The sequence below is a fragment of the Daphnia magna genome, linkage group LG7 (assembly GCF_020631705.1).
Source record: "Daphnia magna isolate NIES linkage group LG7, ASM2063170v1.1, whole genome shotgun sequence".
Classification (NCBI taxonomy): Eukaryota; Metazoa; Arthropoda; class Branchiopoda; order Diplostraca; family Daphniidae; genus Daphnia; species Daphnia magna.
Window position 1 is genome coordinate 11,753,481 of NC_059188.1, and position 22,737 is coordinate 11,776,217.

The 22,737-nt window shown below is 39.0% G+C and overlaps 2 protein-coding genes, 4 long non-coding RNA genes and 1 pseudogene across 12 annotated transcripts; 3 read left to right on the top strand and 4 right to left on the bottom strand.

The window, feature by feature from the left end:
- The first annotated feature begins 1,327 nt into the window (after positions 1-1,327).
- On the top strand, positions 1,328-4,022 carry LOC116926443. The gene is made up of 6 exons (XR_006648832.1): positions 1,328-1,844; positions 1,917-2,096; positions 2,167-2,339; positions 2,410-2,563; positions 2,634-3,776; positions 3,863-4,022. It is a non-coding gene; the product is annotated as an uncharacterized LOC116926443 (long non-coding RNA).
- A 38-nt stretch (positions 4,023-4,060) lies between these two features.
- On the bottom strand, positions 4,061-4,813 carry LOC116933480. Its single transcript, XR_004400133.2, has 2 exons — positions 4,152-4,813; positions 4,061-4,091 (listed from the first exon to the last, which is right to left on the bottom strand). It is a non-coding gene; the product is annotated as an uncharacterized LOC116933480 (long non-coding RNA).
- A 57-nt stretch (positions 4,814-4,870) lies between these two features.
- LOC116926386 lies at positions 4,871-10,491 on the top strand. Of its 4 annotated transcripts, none has more exons than XM_032933259.2 (11): positions 4,872-5,107; positions 5,528-5,655; positions 5,709-5,923; positions 5,980-6,572; positions 6,666-7,649; positions 7,732-8,130; positions 8,215-8,906; positions 9,420-9,737; positions 9,803-9,981; positions 10,047-10,205; positions 10,276-10,491. In XM_032933259.2, the coding sequence occupies exons 1-10, from the start codon at positions 5,009-5,011 to the stop codon at positions 10,196-10,198; spliced, it is 3,759 nt and encodes a 1,252-aa protein (XP_032789150.2). In that variant the 5' UTR covers positions 4,872-5,008; the 3' UTR covers positions 10,199-10,205; positions 10,276-10,491. The 4 variants fall into 4 exon arrangements, with proteins under 4 accessions (XP_045032074.1, XP_032789150.2, XP_032789144.2 ...); XM_032933253.2 differs by having other exon boundaries at positions 10,047-10,190; positions 10,266-10,491; XM_032933256.2 differs by having other exon boundaries at positions 10,047-10,190.
- A 593-nt stretch (positions 10,492-11,084) lies between these two features.
- Positions 11,085-14,109, top strand: LOC116927574 (annotated as a pseudogene).
- Positions 14,110-14,357: 248 nt separating this feature from the next.
- LOC116926447 lies at positions 14,358-15,452 on the bottom strand. Its single transcript, XR_004396092.2, has 2 exons — positions 14,928-15,452; positions 14,358-14,616 (listed from the first exon to the last, which is right to left on the bottom strand). It is a non-coding gene; the product is annotated as an uncharacterized LOC116926447 (long non-coding RNA).
- A 1,428-nt stretch (positions 15,453-16,880) lies between these two features.
- On the bottom strand, positions 16,881-18,585 carry LOC116926449. Of its 2 annotated transcripts, XR_004396096.2 has the most exons (5): positions 18,414-18,584; positions 18,174-18,331; positions 17,615-18,000; positions 17,235-17,527; positions 16,881-17,151 (listed from the first exon to the last, which is right to left on the bottom strand). It is a non-coding gene; the product is annotated as an uncharacterized LOC116926449 (long non-coding RNA). The 2 variants fall into 2 exon arrangements; XR_004396095.2 differs by having other exon boundaries at positions 17,235-18,000; positions 18,414-18,585.
- A 2,499-nt stretch (positions 18,586-21,084) lies between these two features.
- LOC116926436 lies at positions 21,085-22,044 on the bottom strand. 3 transcript variants are annotated; one of them, XM_032933340.2, is made up of 5 exons: positions 21,998-22,044; positions 21,606-21,918; positions 21,385-21,546; positions 21,180-21,284; positions 21,085-21,116 (listed from the first exon to the last, which is right to left on the bottom strand). In XM_032933340.2, the coding sequence occupies exons 2-4, from the start codon at positions 21,906-21,908 to the stop codon at positions 21,183-21,185; spliced, it is 567 nt and encodes a 188-aa protein (XP_032789231.1). In that variant the 5' UTR covers positions 21,909-21,918; positions 21,998-22,044; the 3' UTR covers positions 21,085-21,116; positions 21,180-21,182. The 3 variants fall into 3 exon arrangements, with proteins under 3 accessions (XP_032789231.1, XP_032789230.1, XP_032789233.1); XM_032933339.2 differs by having other exon boundaries at positions 21,085-21,284; XM_032933342.2 differs by having other exon boundaries at positions 21,085-21,284; positions 21,981-22,005.
- Positions 22,045-22,737: the final 693 nt, after the last annotated feature.

Below are 22,737 nucleotides of genomic sequence, written 5' to 3' on the forward strand. Positions count from 1 at the left end.
GTCATTGCCAGGCCAGCAACCATATAGTAGAAGGACGACCATCAGCCTTTCATCCGTCATGATCACTTTTTCTTTTCATTCTTTTTTATGTAGTACTGCTGTCATTCTACAAACGTCCACCACCTAGAGCCCTGTCGTCGTTCATCTTGCCAATCCTTTTGGGATTTACAAGCCTGCCCTAGCAACTTTCCCTAAAAGTAATCGGGCGGGACTTTGTTTGGGGATGTGTTGGCCGAGTTTGGAACAAACTTTTTTTCTTCCTACCCCCCGCCGTGTTCAACAAACCGTGAGTCGCTGTAACATTTCCCCTTTGGCTAACAACGAATAGCGTAAGTTGACTTTGAACGTAGTTTTACCACTCACGACCTTGTCGCGTTTAGAATCTCATCAGAAGAACAGGCTTCCCGTCAGGGCTTTGGGGCCGGATTGAAGCCAATCCTCTCTGTCCATGGAATAATTTCCCCCAGCGAATGCAAGTAGCTCGTTTCAAATGCGTATATATGTGTCTATGTTGCATAGACATGATGGTATATTTGAGTTGGGCAGCTGGCCGGAATGTAAACACACATAGAGTATGTGTGTACTATGAATGAAGTATATAGAGCTCACGTCCGTCGCCTCCCAAGACTACGGCAATCGATCAACTGCGGCGGATCTATCTTTCTTTTTTGCTTTTTGAACGCTCTTACACAGCAAATAGCTACTACTTCCCAGAAAAACATCCAAGCCTTTGTCCGGATGGATATAGAGGCTTCTTTTCTTCCGCGGGTTATTGGATCCGACATTGAAGATTCTGACCAGGACGTTTGATGTTTTATTTGTCGACTTGTAAATCAAGTTGCATCCGTCGTGGATAACAGCAGACGACATATCAGTTTCTTGTTTTTTTTATTATTCTTCCAGCTGAAGAATCATTGGCCTTGTTAATCTAGTTGGGATTATTTTTTTTTTTTTCTTGTTCTACTTGTTTTGATTTTTTGTACGGCTATTTTTGCGCACTGCGGAGTTTGGTCGTTTGGGGTTCCCCTTTGACTGGATCAGGTTTCCACGTGGATCTTACGGTCTCCACCTTCGTCTGTGACAATGTCTTCCCGACACTGTGCCCAGTCACTGGAAACTACTTGGAAGTCACGGTGACTAGATTTTCTCTAACTAATAGAGTTTGGCTAAATCATACATCGTTTTTTACTTTGTAATCTTCTTCTTTTTTTTGAAGTGCATGTTTTTGGCAAAATCCCACAGCCAGTGGTTATGAGTTTTGCTCTTCACTTTTAGACGATACTTCCGGAACTCGGGCCATAACAGTTAAGAGAGGCGACTAAAACATTTCAACTATAAACGTCCCTATAAACTTTTCCTTTGTTTCCAGTTGAAAGACGAAATGAATGCCATTTTACTGCTGCCGTTTGGAAGTAATCGAATGAAACTAACTATTACGTACAAGCCTCAGAGGCTTTGTTATTCATCGTTTCGGCTGAAAGAACGACGAAGATCTTTTACTGCTTCTTGCAGACATTTAAAGACGCTGAAAATTGGCAGAGAATGTAGTCAAAATCTGAATGTTGGGAAAAGCTTTGCTTTACTGCCACGTCTTTTATCTGATACTGAATAGCAGAGAAAAGCGGGCACTTTGATTTTATCTTTCGAAAAAGAAAAAAAGGGGTAAAATTCTCAATTTCAGCGACTGTCAATGAGCTTGTGATTTAGGGCAAACCCAAGCGCACACTTCTTCCAATTTAAATGTGTCAACGATGCACTACGTTGTAGATGAAACCAGAAAGAGCCACTGACCTGTGCGTCTTGTACGATCGGGTGTTCTGCTAGGATTTCTTCGATATCCTTCGGTAGGTATATTGTTTTCCAAGTGGGTTGATGCGTCCAAACAATTTTCTCATAACTGAGTCAATTATCTATAGAATGTCCAGCAGAAAAAGTCATGGATGGAGCACAGTTTTCAACGGCACTTGACTACATCAAATCGATTTATAGCTACCCTGGTCGAATCCAACAATCTTTAGTGATCCTTTTGGCCATCTTTTCACTGTTGTTCCACTGGCCTCGCGTGATGTTTTTGCCTCGAGTTCAGACTTCTCCAGGTATATCGACCAGAACAACTTCGTTGGCAATAGGGTTCACCATTTTAGACCTATGCTTGTTTCCATTCAGGAGAATCTGTTGTACAATGTGAAGGACATTGAATACCTCAATGTGATTCAGCTAATACCCGCAGGGAAATATATCTGTCTAAGACTGTTCCACTTAGTACTAAAGAAAGAGCCAGGGCTCATCTCAGACATTTTGAAAGCCACCCATTATCATTCCTAACCTCACAAAAAAAAGTAAGACAATGAATTAGCCAACAAATGTATGTTTGGCGTGTTTCTTAGATTATATTAACAACTGTGTTAGTACCTTAAAATGCTTGATGCCAAGTTCTCCGAGATCTCGACAGCGATCGTTTCCGGACGCTACGCTTCAGATACGCTCGTCTTCAGACTTGTCAGATCATAGTCGACCAGTTCCGGGAAGTGGAAAAGGTATACATGGTCATAGTTCCATACACGTGAGTGCATCTGCATTATTTAGACTGTAACAAATTCAGACGCGTTAACTTTTAATTTCTTTGGATTTAGACCTGGATATACTCGTTCCCTATAACGAGCCTTTTGACATGGATGTGTGACAGCTGCAACAGCGATCGCCAACAGCTACTGTCAGGACTAACCACTTTTGATGGATGGATTCTCACGAACCTTAAACTGGCAAGTGCAGCTGCAAAATAGGTTGTTGACATGACGAAACTGCACGCAAACGAGTGATTAAATGAAAGAGAAGGCAAAACCTATGGAGCCTGAAAATCGTACAGAATCGATAACTTTGCATTTTTTTTCATAAGTTTTTTTTATTTTTAAACCTTTTAATTGTAAGCTTCTTCTAGTCCGAGATGATAGCTGTTGCTGATAATATTATGGTGAGCCAAAATGGCCGTTTAGTATTGCCCGTCGTCCCCTGTTTGGTTAAAAATGACGGAAAGTCATTAGTAAAAAGGCGTTGTAACTTTAAACTTTTACCGAAGTGAATGGAATACTGAGAGGTTCTCGAACTGGATGCGACGTTGTGAGTTTGACTGACTAAACTTAGTGTAACGCGCTCCAGGTTCCAGGACATAACGTCACTGTAAGGCATAACGCATGTTTAAAGTTAGTTGGTTATTAGGTATAGTGAAACAGTTACTTGATAAAACTTTTTAGAAAAATCACAAACAGCCACAGACCTTATTGAATAAGCCTTGCCTTCGTCTAAAACAATCACTCGTTTCAAACTTGGAACAAGACAACTAAAAACTTTTTCATTGTTGGTTGTCCGAGTTTGCTGGCCAGACTTTGACTTGTCTGGGGAAGAGTCGAACTCGTCGACCAGGATGTTCAGTAAATTGTGGTTGAAGTATTTATTTGGCTCTACCAGAACTTTCATTTCGCCGACTATGTTCAAAGCGTAGCATAATTCATGAACCTGATATGCAGGTTTGATGTTCATTTTGAACGCGACTGCGTGAAAAAATCAATGTATCATCATTAATATGGGAACGCTAACTAACTGAATTTTTGTTGAAAATCAATAATTTACCAGGATCAGTCCTGCTCTTGCTGCCACCCATTGTGTGACGACCCATACGTAAAATAAAACTGTGTCCTAGATTTCGATGTGTTCGCCGCGTTTTAAACCCAGTCAAAGCAATTCAGTAGCTACTTGATCAGTGTTTTCGCGATCAATAGGTAAGTTTAAAATAGGATGGTATTAACATCTAAGAACTACAAAAACAGAATGAAAATAATCTTTATCAACAATGCCTTTGTGGAAGGTTTTCCTCGTGTTTTGATGGAGGAAAACGGTCGATAACCAAACTTATTGGCAGCTCTTTACAGCTACTGACCATCGTTGCGCTCAGAAGTGGAACATCGTTGATGTACGATAACTTTATTCTTCGTCAGCAGTTCTTCAAATATATTTTTTATAGAAAGATAACAATACGGATTCATGTTTTTGTTGCTTTTTTTCCCTACACCACTGTAAGTCGTTACGGAGAGACACTTAAAGAAAATCAATAAAAGAAGTAATAAATTGTAAAATGAAATTACGTATAAGAATACCTTGAAAGCGAACTTAATGTCCTGGTGCCATTGGAGTCAACTGTGGAAATTTGACTTTGATTGCTTTTTTAGAGCTGGGGTATTGTAGTTCCGCGAAACACGATTCTCCACGTTGACGACAAATGTTTTCTTTTTTTAAAATAAGAAATGAAAAATATTGATGAGAGTGGCGGTTTTCGGGTGGCAAACAACGTGCACGAGTGTGTTGCTAGATTTTCATACGTTAGTGCCAAACACGAATATTTTGTCAAATGAAAAAGCTTCTGGGTTTGTTTCCAATTGTCTTTTCATTACCCATCCAAGTCGAAAGACCTTTGATCAGTAGCGATATTTGTTACAAATCATCCCAATAGCCTGTGGAACGTACTTTAAGGGGTGATAGAAGCCCAACTTATTCGCTCCGCGGTGGAATGGCGTTCACCTGTACATTCAACTCCAAACTCTGAAATCATTTAGTGTACTTGTAAGTTTTATCGTGAAACGGGGTAATATGGTACATTTAGCCACAGAAAACAACTTAGCAATTAATGTTTAACGTTTCGGACTCGAAGGTATTGGCCAAAACTCTGTACAGTACGTACTGTTCCCAGTGATGCTATATTACACAAAACAGGGCTATGAAAATGGCGGGAGGTGGGGTCATGTCTCATCGATGTATTTCTTTGTCCCAAATGAACTGCCAATGCAAAAGTTGCTAAGGCTGCTCTTCTTTAGCTAAATATTGCTGTTGTCATTTACGATTTACCATACCAGTCACAGACAAGTCCACACGTGGTCTTTATCTGTGCCAAAGTCTTGCTCTTGTCGTTCATCCAGTAACACGTGAATGTAACTGTCTGTAAGTCGCAGAAGCGAAAATGTCTACTACATTTTGTGAAAAATCAGCGAGTGAAAGCATTCAACACACAATGACCTCGAAGGAAAAAGAGGGTCTAACAGCGAAGGATTTTTATGAGGTGAGTGATGCATGTTCACTTCAAAGTTGTATATTGGTGGCACATCCGATCGGTGTTCCGATAACCGATTACTTATCTTTTCTCATTTACTGAAGTAAAAAAGGACTTAAGGTTCTAGCTTCAGTTTTCTGAAATACTAGATATGTATGCTACCAAGACTGTCTCAAGATCGGTTTAGCATAGAGTTAACTTGCAAATTCAAAAGATGTCTTTGTAATTATTCCGAATCAACATGTTTTGAAATGCCTTATGTTATGCCCACCTAAGATACCTGACTTTCTTTCACCAACAACTTATTTAGTTAATATTGGCTGTAAAGATATCAGTACAACCTTTGACAGAGCAACTACAAAATGTATGCTATGTCTCTGAAACTTCTATGGTATTAATCTTTTTTTCTGTTTGGCTTAATTGATCTAGGGCCTGAAATCATGTCTTAACAATTCTGAAAAGACATATAAGGAAAAAATTTATGCAGTCAGTACTGCTTGGGAAACATTAGCTTCCTCTAATGATCAGTCTTCACCTGCAATTCGGTATTTATACAGGTAAAACAAGTATTATTACTCGTATCATTCTTTATTTAATTCTCTTGTTTTAGGGATACTATTATGCTTGTTTTACAATCTGAATGGGGAAAACTTAAATCTGTCAGCAAAACCCATTTAAAGGTCACCCTTCAAAACGCAGTGGCGAATTTGTTCAATACGCATGCTTGTAACCTGTGCCAACGAGCATTACGTGTTGTAACCGACCCATGGAATCACCCGGTGGTGATCAAAATTATCAATGACTTGCCCATCGGCGAGTTTGAAGGTGGGATTTGCTAAACACTTACTTTGCTCCTTCATCAACACGTTTTACTGTAACAGGTCGCGATTTTTTCCTGACAGAAATGCCGATTTTATTAACTTCTCGGCTAGACAGGTTATGCTGGGAAGATAAGTGTAAAGACCTTGCACTAAAGTTAGTTACTTTTTGTAGAAAAAGTTTCCAGGATTCGCGATGTTTGCTGGAGCCTGTCTGTTCATTGGTTTGCCAGCAGCTTTGGCTAGATTTACATGTGACTCTTCTTTACATTTGCAACGAAAAAGATGATTTTGTAGTTATGTTAGAACGCCATTTTCCGGAAGGCTATGGCTTAGTTAATCGGCTTATTAGGAGAACGTCGGAAAGTTATGGGAAAAGCAAAGAAAATAGTGGTATTAACCGAATCTGGAGAGAGCATGGTAAAGACACTGCTGAGTTTGCTAGTCAGTGTCTAATCAGCACCGCCTTGATCGTATGCCCACCACCAAACAGCCTCTCGTCATTAGCTATCCAATTCGTAAATCTGCAGAAAGCGACTGGGAAATCCAATCAAGATATTACAACCAAATTGCACAAGTTGATAAGCAACAATCAAGGGAAGAAAATAGTGACACCTGCTCATTTGTACGTCCTCGGCGCAACTCTGTCTGACACGGTAATTAGTTCTAATGAATATTACAGTACAGGCCATGGCATGTACACATTTTTAAATTTTTATCCCCGTTTGACCACGTGTGAATTCTTACAGTTTCCGGATGACTTCAGAGCATTTGGTGTCGAACTTTACATCAAAGCGGTGGCTGCTGATCTCAACAACCTCGAAAGCCAAAAGTTAAATCAAAACGGAGAAGAAATCAAAATTGCAGAGATAGGTTTGGCTGTAGCATTTTCCAAACTTGCCGAGTTCGTGCGTGCTAACTTGAGAATCTGCAGAGAAATTGCTTTGACAGCTTTCTCACTTCACCCTACGAAGGAGCGGTTCAATAAGCTGGTAGAACTGGTACTTGAACAAGTCGCCAAAGAAAAGTCGGAATCTGCCATCAGAGAAGAAGGTCCAAGTACTTTAATAAAGAGCCCCTGTGGAATAGTTGAAAAGGAGATCAAAATCGCAAGCAACTTTCCCCTAGAGAAGGAAACCCAATTACCCTATTCGGATTCGGATGCCACTGCATTGGGTCTTTCGGAACCCGTTATCCGTGACCTCGCTAGTATAGTGCACAGTGTTCGGTGGGACGTTCTAACCTGGAAAAATGGATGGAAAGAATTGGAACCCCTCTGTCGGCGGTACATGGTTGATCAGGAGAATATGCGTTCCGTTACGAAAGAACTGCTTTTTCTAAAAGTCGACTACAATCAGTTTAAAGACATGCCTCGGCAGGAACGCGACGAGAATTGGGGTATTGAAAAGGGCTATGAAAAGTGTCTAGAATCAAAGGCACGATTCCGAAAGCATTCCCGTTGCAAACGAAAAATAAAACGAAAGCCTCAATTTCGAACTAAAATGGGACTAGTAGCAAGAAAGAAGTCACTCAAGTCTAGGTCTTTTTCACATGGCCGACCGAAGCAAAAAATCGTCACAAAGAGAAAGCTTTGGATGCATCAAGCGACCGAGTCAGCCGCATCTTCTACTGCTGTAGAAAGTGATGTCGACTCACAGGAAGGCAACACAACTCCTGAAATCAGCATGATATCAGGAGGTGTGAAGCGGTCTGCGAGAATCAAAACCAAAAAGGTTTGGTATAAAATTGGATTACACAGTTAAGATTCTTTGTAATAAGGAGTGAATCTAATTGTGATATCTTTTCATTTATTAGCTCCGGAATGCCAGATTACTTCAAGAATCAACCTCCTTAGTGAAAAGATTGCGTGAAATCCGATTGAAACCTGAAAATATGGAACTATGGCCAGATCTTTGTCTGGCTGCAGGAACTAGTCAATCTACTCTTTGCGATTTGGCAGAAGTGCCTAGGGAAAGCAAGCAGGATTGTTCAGGATCTGTATATGGAAACGATACGAATCACTTTGCTCCAATGCTCAGTACACTGGATCTACAACCCCGAGTCCTTCTAACAAGAATTTCGATCCCCAGCAAAAGTAACGAGCGTGCAGAGGCCTCGGGAAATTACATACCTTTTTGTGATTCCGATATTGATGAATTTCATTCGCCTGCAGGAACTACGGTAACAAACAATACAAATCAAAATTCTGTCAAGGTGAACTGATTTTAAAGTCATTTATTTTTCTACGAGAACCAAAGAAAGAATAATATTTTTCTTTTTCTTCCTATTTCTTTGCAGGAGATTGAAAATTCCGTCGCAAATATGATGGAATTAAAAAGTTTTACTGAAAACGTTTTTCAAGAAAGGTACAACGAGTTGTCCTGTAGTACACCTCGAATTGATAGCCTCAACGGAAAGGGTACCGAGGCCAGGGGCACCGTGCAAGAGCAAGAAGAGCCTTCATCAAGTACTTTTAATTCACTCTTATCTTTGCATGATGACTTCGGCGATTCAGCACGTTCCACTGGTGATATCCATTCAACGCCATTCACAAGCTTTCCTGATTTTGCTACGTGTTATCCAGATCCACTGCTTCTGTCCTCGCCTTCGTTAGTTAGCTTTTCTCTATCTCCCTTTCAGTCGGAGGGCGATAGTTGCGGTGACGTTTTACAGCTTGATACAGCCGAATTGGCTTCCGTAGATCATCAGCTACGGAAACGTTCAATCAATTCATCGTCTTCTGATTGCCAGGATGATCTCTCGTTTCTCACGCCCTTGCCTATCTCCGCAAATTTTCCCAGCGAAGATGACATGGAAGCTTGCCCACCCCTGTTTCTACTGGACGTTCCACCAAGCGAGCAACATCAAACGAGTGAGGAATCGCATCCGGTACCAGAAAAGCGTCTCAAACTGGACTCGACGGCCAGCGAAAGTGATGGTGCACCTGTGCTTCTGCCATGTTCGCCTCGTCCGACCCAGCTACGCAAACAGTAAAAAAAACCAAAAGTAGTTAACTTATTATGTTTTCTTAATTAAAAGGAACAAAACTCTGTTGTTCAGAAACACTAGCCATTCACAATCTACCTTCATTTCCAACAAATATTAATGCGATACATTTTCGCAATAAACATTTATCGTTAATTTAAACGTAAAATCTTACAAACCTGGATTGTTAGAATGGGTTTGTGTGTTTCCTGTAGAAAGTTATCTCGTTTCTTCTAACCACTGTAAATGGTCCGTTTTGACCGGTTGTTTTTCCTTGTTTCCGTTTCCATCTTCAGTCTACGTTTGGCCCGTATGGCACTGCGTTGTTGTTTAGAATTTCATTTTCATCAGCGATATTTGAGAAGTGGATTACCCTAACCATAAAGTTGGTAGAAAACAGATGTCTTGTGAAAGCGCGAAAGGAAGCAAAAGATTTTGAATAGAGAGAGTGCCCACATTTTGTACGTACGTTATACTAATATTTTTATTTAATAGTTTTTGTTGTTTTCTACCTACAGAAGGAAACGACAGTGGTGCCCAAATTGTGGTTTTCCTATATCTGATAGTAGCCGAAACAAATGTGAGAATCAGAATGAGCCCAAGTCGTCTGCCGAACCTTTCTTACCAAATAAACCTTCTGGTAACCGTGAACATCTTTTGGAAGACTGTAAAAAAATTCAGAACTCCAATCAAGGAATTCTTGCTTGGATAAAGTGGCTGCAGTTGGAATTAAATCATGGGGAATCGTGTAACAGTACAGTCGTTACTGAATATGGAAGGGCTCAGAAAGAATCCAGTTCAAATCTGCTTGAAGATCTCAATGTTCTTATAGCCCAGTATTAATTTTTTGTTTTATTTTTGTTTACACACAGTTATCCATTGGCCTTTCTATTTTTATCAGGCTGTGTGAAAAATCTAAAGAGACTAAAGCCGCCTATGGAATGGCTTGTGATTACCTTCAGTTGTACTTCAGGGCTCCATTACCACCAGCGTCAAATGATAGATCATTATCAAACCTGTTCGACTGGTTTCGACTTCTCATTTTTCAACCAGAAGCCCTTTCGGATCAAACAAATAAATGTAACACACTACTGCTCTCTCAAATTGGGTTTGAATTAACAGATATTTTTTCTTTCTTCCTTCAGCTTATGTTAACGTCTTTGCGTTCCTAATTTCATTGTTAAGCGAAGAACAACCCAACCATAGGATATGTAATCGTCTTGACATGCTTGAACACAACTTTGCGAGTACTGGACGGAGTAGCGAAGAGAATATTAGAGAAGAAAACAGTAAATAAATATGCCGTAATTTTTTTTTTATTTATTTTTTCTTTATTTCTTTATGAACACCGCTTTGATTAATGGGCGTTCGTAGAATCACATACTCAGCAATCGAAGAAGCGAAAATCTCAAGAAGATCACATATCAGGCTCCACAATTTGCAGAAGGAATCAACGAAGAAAAACGAGAACCGATGTGGTGATGCCAAAAATGGCAAGACAAAAAATGAAAATGGCTTAAATTAAATAGAGCAATTGTAAATTTAGAGTAAGTGCAATTAAAGTGCCAATCTGGGCTATATTTTTCTGTTTTCCCTTGATTTGAGTTTTCTTTTTCAATCCAGATTTCATTAAAAACTATTGCCAGCCAACCATAAAAGATATCATGCAACAATATTTGCCTCTGCTAGAAATGGAAGATGGAAAGAAATGCTGCGTTGCGAAGAAAGCTACTCACACTTCACCGTTAGTCGCTGCTTCGTGCCAAAGATAAACTATTTATAACTTTTATAAATTGATGTGCAAATCTGGGCTTCCTTCTTTCTTGTGGCCTCGTTTCCCCTTGACTCGTAAAGTTGCGGGTCATGTCGAAATCGTTCCCAACTCTACCTGGCAAAGGCGTTCGACATTTTCAGCCCTGGCGATATTCACTTGCTTGGTGTCATAGAATCATGATGAGTTGGTGGCCACCCATCATATTATATCAGTCAGAATAGTCAGTCTCCGAATGGTCAGAAATCAGAAGATGTCTACTCTTTTCGGAGTCAGAGACCCCTGGTTCCTCCACTTTGGCTATTTTCCCTCTCAGAAAAGAGGTACCCTCTTGCGGGGATTACCAGTATCCGATACAGCAATCCCGTACCTGGGGCAACAACAACAACTATACAAAAAAGCTGTTTGGACAATGTTTGGAATACCAAAAGTAAACTTAAAATAAAAAAATAAAAAATCTTAATTGATTATTATTATTGTTTTTTAAATTCTTTTCAGATTGTCGAGATTTTGATAGTAAAAACTGTACCTTGCTGGAGGGATTGGTGGATTCTAGTAGAACATGTCACATCAAATCTGAAGTTAGTGATTCTTTCTGGAAAGAACTGGAATTAATGAATACCAACAGCAGACTTCCCGCAGATTAATACTTCCTGTATGGATAAACAAAAGTTCTCTAGTTAAATCATTTGTGATGGTTAATTCTGTATTTCTTTTGTAACAGCAAACACGTCCTAGACATCAGCACAGGCATCCATGATTTAGGTCCAATTAACTGGGAACTAGCACTCTGTCTGCTTCTTGCCTGGGTGTGTGTCTTCTTCATGCTCCTACAACGAATCAAAAGCTTCATCAAAGTAAAAAACAAATAATTTCTATTTATTTATCTTTGATTAGTCTCAAACTTAAATTGATTTGTGTGGATCACTTCAGGCAAATATTTTACTGCTCTGTTCCCCTACTTGATCCTGACCATTCTGTTGATTTGCTCTGCCACACTGCCAGGATCTGTATAGATGGTATCATGTTTTACCTGACTGCCAGTGCCAGTGTCTGGGGAGATGCAGTCATGCAAATATTCTTTTCTCTGTCTCCCTGTTGGGGAGGATTGATTACACTCACCTGCTACAACCGTTTTCATAACAACTTTTTCAGGTAATCGTTATTATTAACAGTAGAGCATTATCTTTGTCTGACGACAATGCTGCTAAACGTAGCACTTACTCAACAGGGATGCCGTAATTGTGGCAACTGGTAACGTCTTCACAGCGTTCTTTGCCGGCTTTGTAATCTTTGGTATCATTGGTTTCATGGCATTTGAGCTTGACACTACCGTAGATAAAGTTGCCACCCAAGGTAATGCATTTTAAAAGTTGGTCCGCATTTTTTCACCTAAAAAAAAATATATATTGTAAACAGAAGCTGGACTTGCATTTGCCGTCTATCCCGAAGCCGTAGCTCGATTACCCATCGCTCTGTTATGGTCGATCCTGTTTTTCGTCATGTTACTTAGACTTGGGCTCGGAACGCAATTAACCGTTTTGGAGACGGTTGTTACAACAATTGTTGACTTATGGCCACACAAGCTACGCGGAAAGAATCACAAGTACTTTTCAAACTTGTATGTTTTCGTGAATTTTATTATAATTTCACTTTTCAATTTCTAGGTGGGTACTGCTAACCAGTACAACTGTCATGTTTCTACTTGGGCTTATAATGTGCACAAATGGAGGCATGTACGTCTTACAGTTGATCGATACATATGCAGCCATGTTTTCCGCTCCTGATCATCGAAATGGGTGAAGTGTGCGTCATCGCATAGCATTATGGTATCGATCGATTCCTTGACGACATCAAACTAATGCTCGGGCATGACGCACCACCACGCTGGTATTGGCGATTCGTTTGGAAATTTTTCACGGCCGTCATCATCGTCGTAAGTTATTTGGTTTTTAGTAAGTAAGTTATGGTTCTTATTTTGATTTTTGCAACCTTGTTCCGTGATAGGCCATTCTGGTGTTCACTTTGGTGGACTTCCGAACACTTACGTACGGCGATTACACTTATCCTTTGGAGGCGACCATCGTAGGATTTCTCATTGCGTTGTCTTCTGTGGTCATGGTTCCAATTATGGCAATCTAAAAGGTTTTCCAATTGGATGGGCCCATTCTAGAGGTGGGTAACTACAGACGTCTGGTCTCGAGAATTAATGTTAAAACAAGCATTTGGTTCCGTTATAGCGTATTCGAGTTCTTCTGCAACCAAGCAGTGATTGGGGCCCAGCTTTACAAATTCATCGTATCGAGGCTGGAGCTCCGACTCACACGGATTCCCAAGTGCCACTGGCTTTACCCAACTACAGATGTATGTATCAAAAGGATTCTATTTTTTCGGCATACTGGTTTTACTTAATGAGTCGAAATTTTGCAATTCCAGTTGAAAATTTAGAATAGGAGTTGGCTACTGTTTTGGAACGCGACTCAGAAAGCGATAATTGGATTAATATGAAATGTACGGTACCTAATTAAAGCGACCATCCATCTGTCAACAACCTAGCAAACCCGCATCGATAACAGCTTAGTAATTATAGGTTTCTTGTTAAATTTCACCGCGTGTTACAAATGATTGGATCAAGATTTCGGCCTTGCTGTTTTCTTCCTTTGCCTTCGCCTCATCGCTGTCCTCATCCATCTATCCGTAAGTTCCATTTTATGTTGCTTTAAGAAATTTAAAATGCTCCTATCTCTGTTCTTTATTAGAATAACGTCATGAAATGACGAATGACGCCATCGCCATCGCCATCGCCATCGCCATCGCCATCGCCATCGCCATCGCCATCGCCGCCGCCGCCGTCTCGCCACCGTCTTCGCCTTCACGTTCACCTTCACGTTCACCTTCACCTTCACGTTCATCCTTCACAGAAAAGTCGATCACAATTGGATGTGGTTCAGCAAACAGCCCACGGTGATGGCGGGATTTCACCGTGGATCGTCCTCGTGGTATTGTTTGGTTTTGCATTTATCTTGTATGTATAAGTTAACCCGTTGGCTGCCACCCCGTTTGCGTCCCATTTTTTTTGTAGCTTTTAGGGAACCGGGCGCTGTTCTGCCCCATGGCCATGGGGGGAACAGTCGCCGCGCCTAAAGGCTTTGTGCCTTTAGGCGCCGTAGGCAATGCACCAGTAGGGACTTCTCTTTGTCGGTGCGGTGATAGATTCCTGGGGTGTGCATTCCCGGAATGGTTTCTATTGCCGTGCCAGCCCGGACTTGTCTTCGGACAAGTCCCACCTTGTTCGTGATCCTTCAGACGCGATGCGTAGCTAATGTAGTTTAAGCAACCTACGGGTTGCATGGCCTGGCAGCCAACGGGTTAACTTAGTTAAGTGTGTATAATTGTATGTATGTATGTATGTTTATGTATTTTACATTTATGTAATATGTATTTTGTGTTGTATAAAAAAAGTGGTGGAATTGTGGGATGGAGGAGGGTCAATAAAACTATTTATATATATTAACTTTTTTGTATTTAATTTTAATATTTTAATGCGTAAAAAAAATAAAAGTAACATTATACAACTTATTTCACAAACCTTTCACTTAATCTCATCGTCACTCGAGTATATGACCATTCACAGCTGTTTACCATTCTGCAAGACTTAGTTGTTGAAAGAAAACCCAAAAGAATCTTCATGACTAAAGGAATTTTTTTTATTTCCATTTTAACAGTAGCCTCCACCATATGACAAACAGTCATCAATGACCACAATGACGAGACCAAAATCTTGAACTTCCTTATACTTCTTACGTGTGAGCTAGCAATTCATCAACACAAGAGTGACACTAAAAATCTTTTATTTACAGTGGCAACAAAACATCTGTGGCATTGCATTCTGTCACAAACATGGTCCTGTGGCCATCAGAGCACATCGGGCAGAGTTCTGAGACCTAAAGGTAAAATTAAAATAGTAATCCTGTAAATGATCAATCGTAACTTACCTTATGATACAACTAGAAAATTTATGTTGTAAAAGAATATTAAGAGCTGTTTTCTTTATAAAGTGCCATTGGTATAAAAATTTGATGCATTTGACTAGACGAGATAAAAAAAACGTGCTGGCAAAGCAAGCCATGCTTCTACTTCGAAAAATTTTGAATAAGTATGTTACAATGATTATTAGGAATTAGTCAATGCCAAAGTACTTTCAATTAAGTATGAGTTTACTTTAAAGTTGTAAAGCAAAAAATGGAAAACGTACGCTAAATTCCAGGTAAAACCACACGACATCAGGAGTGTAATTTTAACAAGAACTTCATGACGCAGGTATTCTCCGTGGACGCTAGACCAGAAATGAAACAGCTTCTGTTATGTCTAGAAAATATGCAGCAGTGGCACCATCTACTTTGAAACCCAACTTGAAATCCTCTCACTTCTCCATGAAAAAAGAAGTAAGTCCGACTGTTTTTTAAATTGTATTGTTTTTTTGTAATTTTTGTTGAATTTTTAATCCAAATCATGTAAATTTTTTACAAAAAACGTGTTATTGAAAAAAAAAAAGCTATTTTCCTGTCAGAATTTCCATTAGATGGCGATGCCAGTGACAGTACTTTTCAAAACAATGGGCAAAATTTAGTTAGTCATATAGTTCGTCTGCTTCAGAAATAGTTAATTTGCTTCAGGAGTTAGGTTTATGTAAGCACGTAAGTTTTTTGTTTTTAAAAGAAAATTGGTTTTTATCATTTGTAATTTAAAATGGCTGTAAAGAAGCGAATCAAAAGTTTCAATTCGGGTAGAAGAACAACGGACAAGTGAAGTGTTTGACCATTGTGATCTTCTGATTGTATTGATTAGGAATGGGGGCTGTGCTGCTTATGATCTTCTGATTCATAATTCTAAGGGCCTTGCTTTTATTGTCTAATGTTTAACAATGTTGGTAGTGAAACAAAACTTTGTGGCTTTAAGAGAATCCAAGATCCCTTTCCCAAATGGAAAAAAACTTTGCTGTACACAAATGTGTCTACTAAACACATTGTGTTCTCGAGTGATTGATTATAGTTTATTTTGAAATCTTACTGCATGTTTCCCAGATGTAGATTGATAATTATAGGGAATTGAAAGAGTTTGCACTCCTAAAATTTTTTGAACCTTTTCCTTGCAGAAATTCTTCATTAGGCTTTTGTAGTTATATCATAGTTGTCTAACTTATGCAACCAATTGAGGCACTGCCATGGTTGACTGCACCTAGTTGTATTTGTAGTCTGTGAAAATAAAATTAATACAAGCATTATAAAACAACAAATAGCAAACCTGTGTATCCTTGAATTTAAGTTTAGGGGTGATTAATTGAATATATTTAGATTAGTAGTTGAGTCGCAGTTGATAAATTTGATTCCACTGCTTATTCTTGCTTTTGGTTGATATATACCATTCTCACGTGTAGTTTAGTTTATTAGCCAATGAAAAAGTCTGTAAAGGGAACAATATGTCATCCGTTTACCTTGGAAATGTTCATTCAACAATATAATTCTTCGTGTAAATAGCCTATGTATATTTACACCTAAATGTACACATCCCTCAAATGACAAAGCGAAACAGTGAGCTCCGTAATGTGACTCATGGCTCTGTGGTTGAGCATCGGCGAGGCATGCTGAATAGTAAAGGTTCGATTCCTTACAGAGTCTAGTTGAAATAAAATATCATTTATTCCGATATTATCGAATGTCAAAATGGCACTTTCAAACAGTGTTTATACGAATGAATTAGGTCAACAGGAGGTTGTGACGGAAGTTAAAATCAAATGACTTAGTCTGTATGGGTGAACATGTAAATCCTCGTACATGAAGGAAGTTTCAAGAAGATACAGACGTAGTTCAGATGAATCGCAATAGGTTAAGTGCATTACACAAGAAGAAATACAAATCAACATATATCAGAACAAAAAAAAGTATTTGAAAAATTTGTTTGAACTATTTTGTATTGAAATTTAACCTTTAAATGAGGTAGGGGTAAACCCTACCTCAATTGAACCGAACCCCCGGGGAGATTACCCGGGGAGTGGCTAAGAGAAGCCGGAAAAGGATGGAAGGTTTCGGACAAGTTTTTACGTGAGCGATTAACCGTTATTCGGATTTGTGGGTAGCCTCTTCGCCCTCCAATGATATCTCAGAACTTGAGGACCCCCACGTCCCCTTTCCGGACAGCGCACTCACAACCTTTACTGCTGATCACAGTAGGGGCATGACCCCCTACGGGCTTATTACGAGTCAAGGGGAAACGGGGCCACAGAAAAGAAGGGAGCCCAGATATGCACTTCAATTTATAAAAATAACTTATTTTTTATACATTTTATCTTCGAGACGAATCAGCGCCTCAAGGTAACGTGAAGGTACCATTCTTCGAAATTTCCTCATGGGCTTCCAATCGTTATCATTTTAAAATCTCGTTCAAATATGTACCTCGTTTGATTCAGTATGATTATTAACCTATGTAAAAGAAACGAAACACGAATCAACATATTAACGTATGCCTATCAATATATATTCAATAAAGATTCGTGCAATCCTACCTCTCGTTCTGGGGAATTGACAGTATTCATTGAATTTAGCTAATGGTTAAACATAACATAGTCCGTTGCATTCTGCTCACCAAATATCCTTGGATTCACACTCATCTTGCACGGAAATCATCGAGTCGGCATTTAGTCAATTACTTTCCTCTTGAACACTCTGTTGAAAGATGCGTAGCTGGATGGTAAGTTGCCAGACAAGGCGGATGTCTCGTGCGTTTGATATGATTGGATGCGGATGATTCCATGAAAAGGAGACCCTCTTTCGCTTTGACTTTGCAAATTGATATAGCCTAGAGATAATGATTGTTTATCAAATTTTTCTATTAAAAATTTAAGATTAAAGTTTTGTGAAGCACAATGTTATTTAATTACGTGACCTATTAGTCGAGGAAGTGAACACCGTTCCGACTGAGCGCTAAAATATATTCAGATCGCTCGGCAGGATCTGCATGGCATCGGATGTCGAAGAAACTCTAACCAAAAAGCCACCTCTTTTAAATGCTTCTGCAAACAACACAATAAGTTGCATTTCATTAGTTGTAATCATCGGTTTACAGGAAGGAAAAACCAACAGAGCTTAACTTGAGCTTTGGCATGAGATGGTTCAAAACGTTCAATCTCATTTCAGGAGCTCTGCTTCAGAGTGACACACTGTAAGGTCTGATGTCACAAACAGAGAGAGCCAGTTTCAGTAACAGACACATGATTTCTTTCACAGTTTGGTACAATCCAGTTTGGTACAAGCCAGACTATGGTTCTTCTCCTATATGCATGGTCATATGAGTGATCAAAGTGTGATATTTTAATAAGTCCATATCCCAAAAGAATTGTCATTCATCAAAACCAAAAATAAAACAACAAAGAAACTTTTGTTAAAACGAAATTTGAGGGAAATCACTGTGACCATAACAATGACATATTTTGAACTATCTTTACCTTTCCTTATGGGAAATTGATGGTATTCATTGATGGTATTCAATTGATTGTACTCTAATAATAATTTGAAAGGTGATGACATAGTCCCATTTACATCCTGGTCCTGTCGCAATCAAGTGGATTTTAACATTCATCTTGAATGAAAATTATCTAATAAACTTTAAATTTTAACAAATTTAGTTAACAAATATTTCACTTCATTCAACTATAATCTCGAAACTTCTCTTTAACTGATCCTACCAAAAACATTTCCATTATCCATTACGTTGTGAATACCGTAACGCCATTTGACACCTACTGACTATGCAATTGATTGACAATGGTAGATCCTGCACTGCCATCTAGTGACGATCTACCTTCCAGCAATAAGTTAAGTACTTAAGTTCAAAAACTATAAGACCAGTGGAAAAATAAACTTGATATAAGAGATTTTCGTTCAATTCTGAATCAAAATTACGTATAGCAAAATTTGAAATTTGACCAAAAATAAAAAAGTGGGAAGGGTATAGCCTTCCCTCTTTTGACAAAATAGTAAAAAAACGACATCCGCTTAAGAATAAATTCAGACATATTTAAAATCACCAAACGGTATAATCAAAATTGAACGGTGATTTCAATTAAGTTAATGGTTTTCTCGTTAAACCAGTCGTTTATAAATAAACTACACCAAGGTGCTGTTAGTGCACCAACTCTATTTTTTGTTTTTTATTGTTTTTATTGTCTGCCAATAGAGCAGTAAAACATCCTGCGTTGCGCGTTTTCCACAAATGCGAAAATCTCATTTGTGTCCAAGTTGGTCTGCTGCGGCTGCAGCGTCTTATGGAGAAACCATCTTCTTCACGTTAAAAATTCAAAGTTTTTATAACTATAATTTAGATTTCCCCCTTTTCAAATTCCTAGCAGTGGGTCGACCCTAAGGTTCCATCTTCTATCATTTCCCGGAATATTTTTTTCTAGCTCCAGTTCTATCTACTTTATTTTTATTTTATTTTTGTTTGTAAGTTGCTCGTCTCTTTTAGCCGAAGAATTTCGTTTGCTGCCAGAGATTCGTCTGCTACAAGGGGATGAACAACAAACCATTCACAAACAATAGCTATAATATGTTGGGCAAAACATTGCTTGAATTCTTGAATATCTGACGGAGTCAAAATGTTTTGCTTTTCCGTAATCAAAGTGACAATTATAAGGATTAAATTTTCCATGTTAGAAATTTCACTCTTGCGAGTATGATACAGGATGCTGGTCGGCCAATAACTGGTGTACGTCTTCTGTAGATGGTTGCATGCAAAGCGCAAGAGGAACATCAGGTCTGAAAATGACAAGTGGTTTGGCAGCCTGCTCAGGAGTTCCAAAATGGCGCACAAATAATGAAGCGTGTTGTTGATAACTTCCCAAGCTCTCATTGCATCCTCTTCGATGTAGTCTTCCCACCATTGGTTATCAAATAGCTCGATAATAAATAATGAAACTTTAAACGCCCGATTAGTGCCCAACTGCCGTTCACTCCATTTCTTAAGCGAAAAAATAAACAAGTTAGACGACAGTGAACAGGTTTGGGAAGTAACCTAACTCGCTGAAAATTCGATGGCTAACCAAAGAATGCTTGGACTTTCCAGTGTGCACGTCGTTGTTTTTTTAGTTGTTCCAGCTGCTCTAATGTCTGCACTTCCAATTGATTTCTTAAAGCAGTTCCACCTCGGTTTGAGAGCTGCAATGGACTTTTTGGAATGGTCGAACCACCGTCAGTTGTAGATTGGCGCAAAAGAAACGCTTGCATCCAGCAAGAATATCCGTGCAAACGCGAAGCCCTGGTTCCATCAAAAATATAGGCTGCACCTATCAGCTCCAATATGCAAATTTTTTGCAGTCTAGTGGTTTGGCTACTCAAGATCAGAGGATGTTGAGATAAATCAACTGGAGGATTATATTGTTCGCTGTCAACCAGAAAGTTAATTATAGTTAGCTGATTAGATATAACAGCAGCAAACAGTGGAGGCACATCTGTATAATCCACATTTTTCCATGTAAATTGACCAACTTGGATGACAGAAACTTTCAGTTTGTTAACCAAGAATTTGACTGTTCTGAAATTTCTGTTTTTTATTGCCACCAGCAAAGGTGTTTCTCCCATATCATTGTAGGATTTGGCTACATTGGCTATAAACTCGTCTCCCTCCTTAAATGCTTTGCGTAGACATTCCATCGAACCAGTTGCTACAGCTTGGAAAAAGTTTATACAATCAATGTTGCGTATAGCCATCGCAAAGTACTGGATATAAGAATTCTTAGTTGGGCATGGGAGAACTAGGTACTTCACCACTTCTACACTCCAACACAGAACTTGTTACTTTCAGTATTGGCTTCGAAGAAAAGAAATCCACTTTTGCAATAGATATATATCACTTTGAAATCTACGAGGTATTTAACTATCAAATTTAAATCTTAACTTCGCACTTTTGCCTGCGACTGAAAAACGCCAACTTAACTTTCCAGTCTCCCGGGATTACCGATTAGGAAGGGCTAAACAGCTTCCTTTTACATGTGTTACAGACGATAACAGAGAATAATGAGAACATGATATAGCAGTTTACCAATGTAGTTTAAGAAACTACAGTAGTATGTAGCACAGTAGTACCTTTTTATCCGTTGCAGTGGAATAAAAGCTCGTAAGAATAAGTCAGACCTTCCATTAAGTCTCAATCAGTCTTGTTTGTCCAACGATGGAGAAAAACACAACATAGTACCAAATCTCCGATGTCTCAAGCGAAATCTCCGATTTTGTTATTGGTATTGCTTTAACCCCTGTTGTATTATGGCCAACATAAGAACCGAAATTTTAGTACCAAACCTGTCGCTGGGGAAGTTGGTGTAATTTTAAGTGTTATATACTTCCATATCTCGCCGATTCAGATGGTTTTCAAATCCGTTTGTTTTATATTTATGCTAAGAAACGTTAAACATGAATGCGGGAAAATCACACAGTTGTTTAGCTAGAAGTTTATCCACCTGTTAAACAGGAATAAAGGTAACTCGACTGATGCCAGCTACGTCATGACCAAGAGACGTGTCATCGGTGGAAGAATAAGTCCAGCCGACTGTCATAGGTCCAGGCTGTGGTTACCAAACATTCCACAAGGTTAGTTTTTTAAATATTTTGATTATCTGCCTTATTCGTACAGTTGTATGAATCCTTTAGTACGGGATAACTTACCACAATAGCAATATCTTGGGAATCACCAGTATTGAGGCTTCGTGCAATGCGAATAATAGTCCATGGCTCTTCATAGGTAGCGCTTTTCAGTAAAATATCGTTGCTATCATCAAAAAGATGTCCATTAGCTGGATCAGGATTTTCCAGATAAATGTGTCTGTCCTGTATATCAACAGATAAGTAATACCATAATTAAATTATTTTTACATTTACTTTAATACCTCGATGTAGCCCATCTGAAGGTCGTCATTAAATCCACCCATAATAACATCGCTGTATGAGCCGGGCGTACCGATCTGACCCTCAGCAAAACTAATTCCCAACCAGCCAGTGCAATTCACTTGCATTTCTATTTCAATGTCGCCTGTACCTTCAAGCACTGTCCAGCGTAGAATGAACTGGTTATCAGAATCCATAACTTTTTCATTTTCCATGACTGTAACGCGAGAGCTTGGTTTCGCGAAACAACCACTGGCCAGCAGAACAACTCCCATTATAAAACCTAATGACTGTGTGTACTTCATCTTCGGTCACCTGAAAAATTTAAAAAGCAATTTAATATTTAAGAGAAAATGGGCATATTGAAATGTACTAACAAACTGTGTTTTCTTACCACAAACGAACGGTCTTGCACAGCAGATAAGAGTAACAAAACTGGTTGTAGCCCAGCAAGAACAAATTATTTAATAGCATAAATATGCACTGTCATTGTAAATTTTGTTTACTCATCGGACAGTTTTATCTCACTTACTGATACATAACAGGTACGAAGGTGAACGCGTGATATCGAAGTTTAGAAATTGAAGAGTAAAACCCCTCCTAAATCTGCAGTTGAGACAAAAACAGGCCCATCCTTCAACGTCCGTAATCCAGATATACCGATGAGGTAATCCAAAAAGTAGTACACTGCTGCATGTTTTTCCACCCGACCAAATGCTAACAGAATTTGTTTTAATAAGATAACAATTTGATTGATGGGAAAACCGTAAAAAAAAAAATTATAGTTTACCTTTGTATTGGTTACCCCTTACCCGATTCACTTAGGAGACTTCGAGATGATTTGTTTGATGCCCGGAAAAGTCTTACTTAAGGAACAGCGGTAAAAGGCATACACTAACTCGGAATTTAGTCACTTAATATGGTTAGTTTAGATAACTTATCCAGCTTGAAATCTTTGTCCTGTAAAAGCCAAGGTCACTTAGACTTTAATTTTTATATAACCTGCACAGTTGTTTACCATCGAACAAAGTAGCCCTCTTGCAGTAAATCCGTATCAGTCCAATGCCTCGTGCATTGCCACCCAACGGTAAAAGCCTATTGGTACAGCAGTCTGATGTTTTGACTTATCTGAAT

Bases quoted from the DNA above. Each gene is read 5' to 3' on its own strand.
- LOC116926386 (XM_032933253.2), top strand. From the start codon at position 5,009: ATGTCTACTACATTTTGTGAAAAATCAGCGAGTGAAAGCATTCAACAC. The intron at 5,108-5,527 runs GTGAGTGATGCA...TAATTGATCTAG, and splicing joins CAGCGAAGGATTTTTATGAG to GGCCTGAAATCATGTCTTAA. The intron at 9,738-9,802 runs GTATTAATTTTT...TATTTTTATCAG, and splicing joins CTCAATGTTCTTATAGCCCA to GCTGTGTGAAAAATCTAAAG.
- LOC116926436 (XM_032933340.2), bottom strand. From the start codon at position 21,908: ATGAAGTACACACAGTCATTAGGTTTTATAATGGGAGTTGTTCTGCTG. The intron at 21,547-21,605 runs GTATTAAAGTAA...GTTGATATACAG, and splicing joins TTCAGATGGGCTACATCGAG to GACAGACACATTTATCTGGA. The intron at 21,285-21,384 runs GTAAGTTATCCC...TGGTAACCACAG, and splicing joins CCCAAGATATTGCTATTGTG to CCTGGACCTATGACAGTCGG.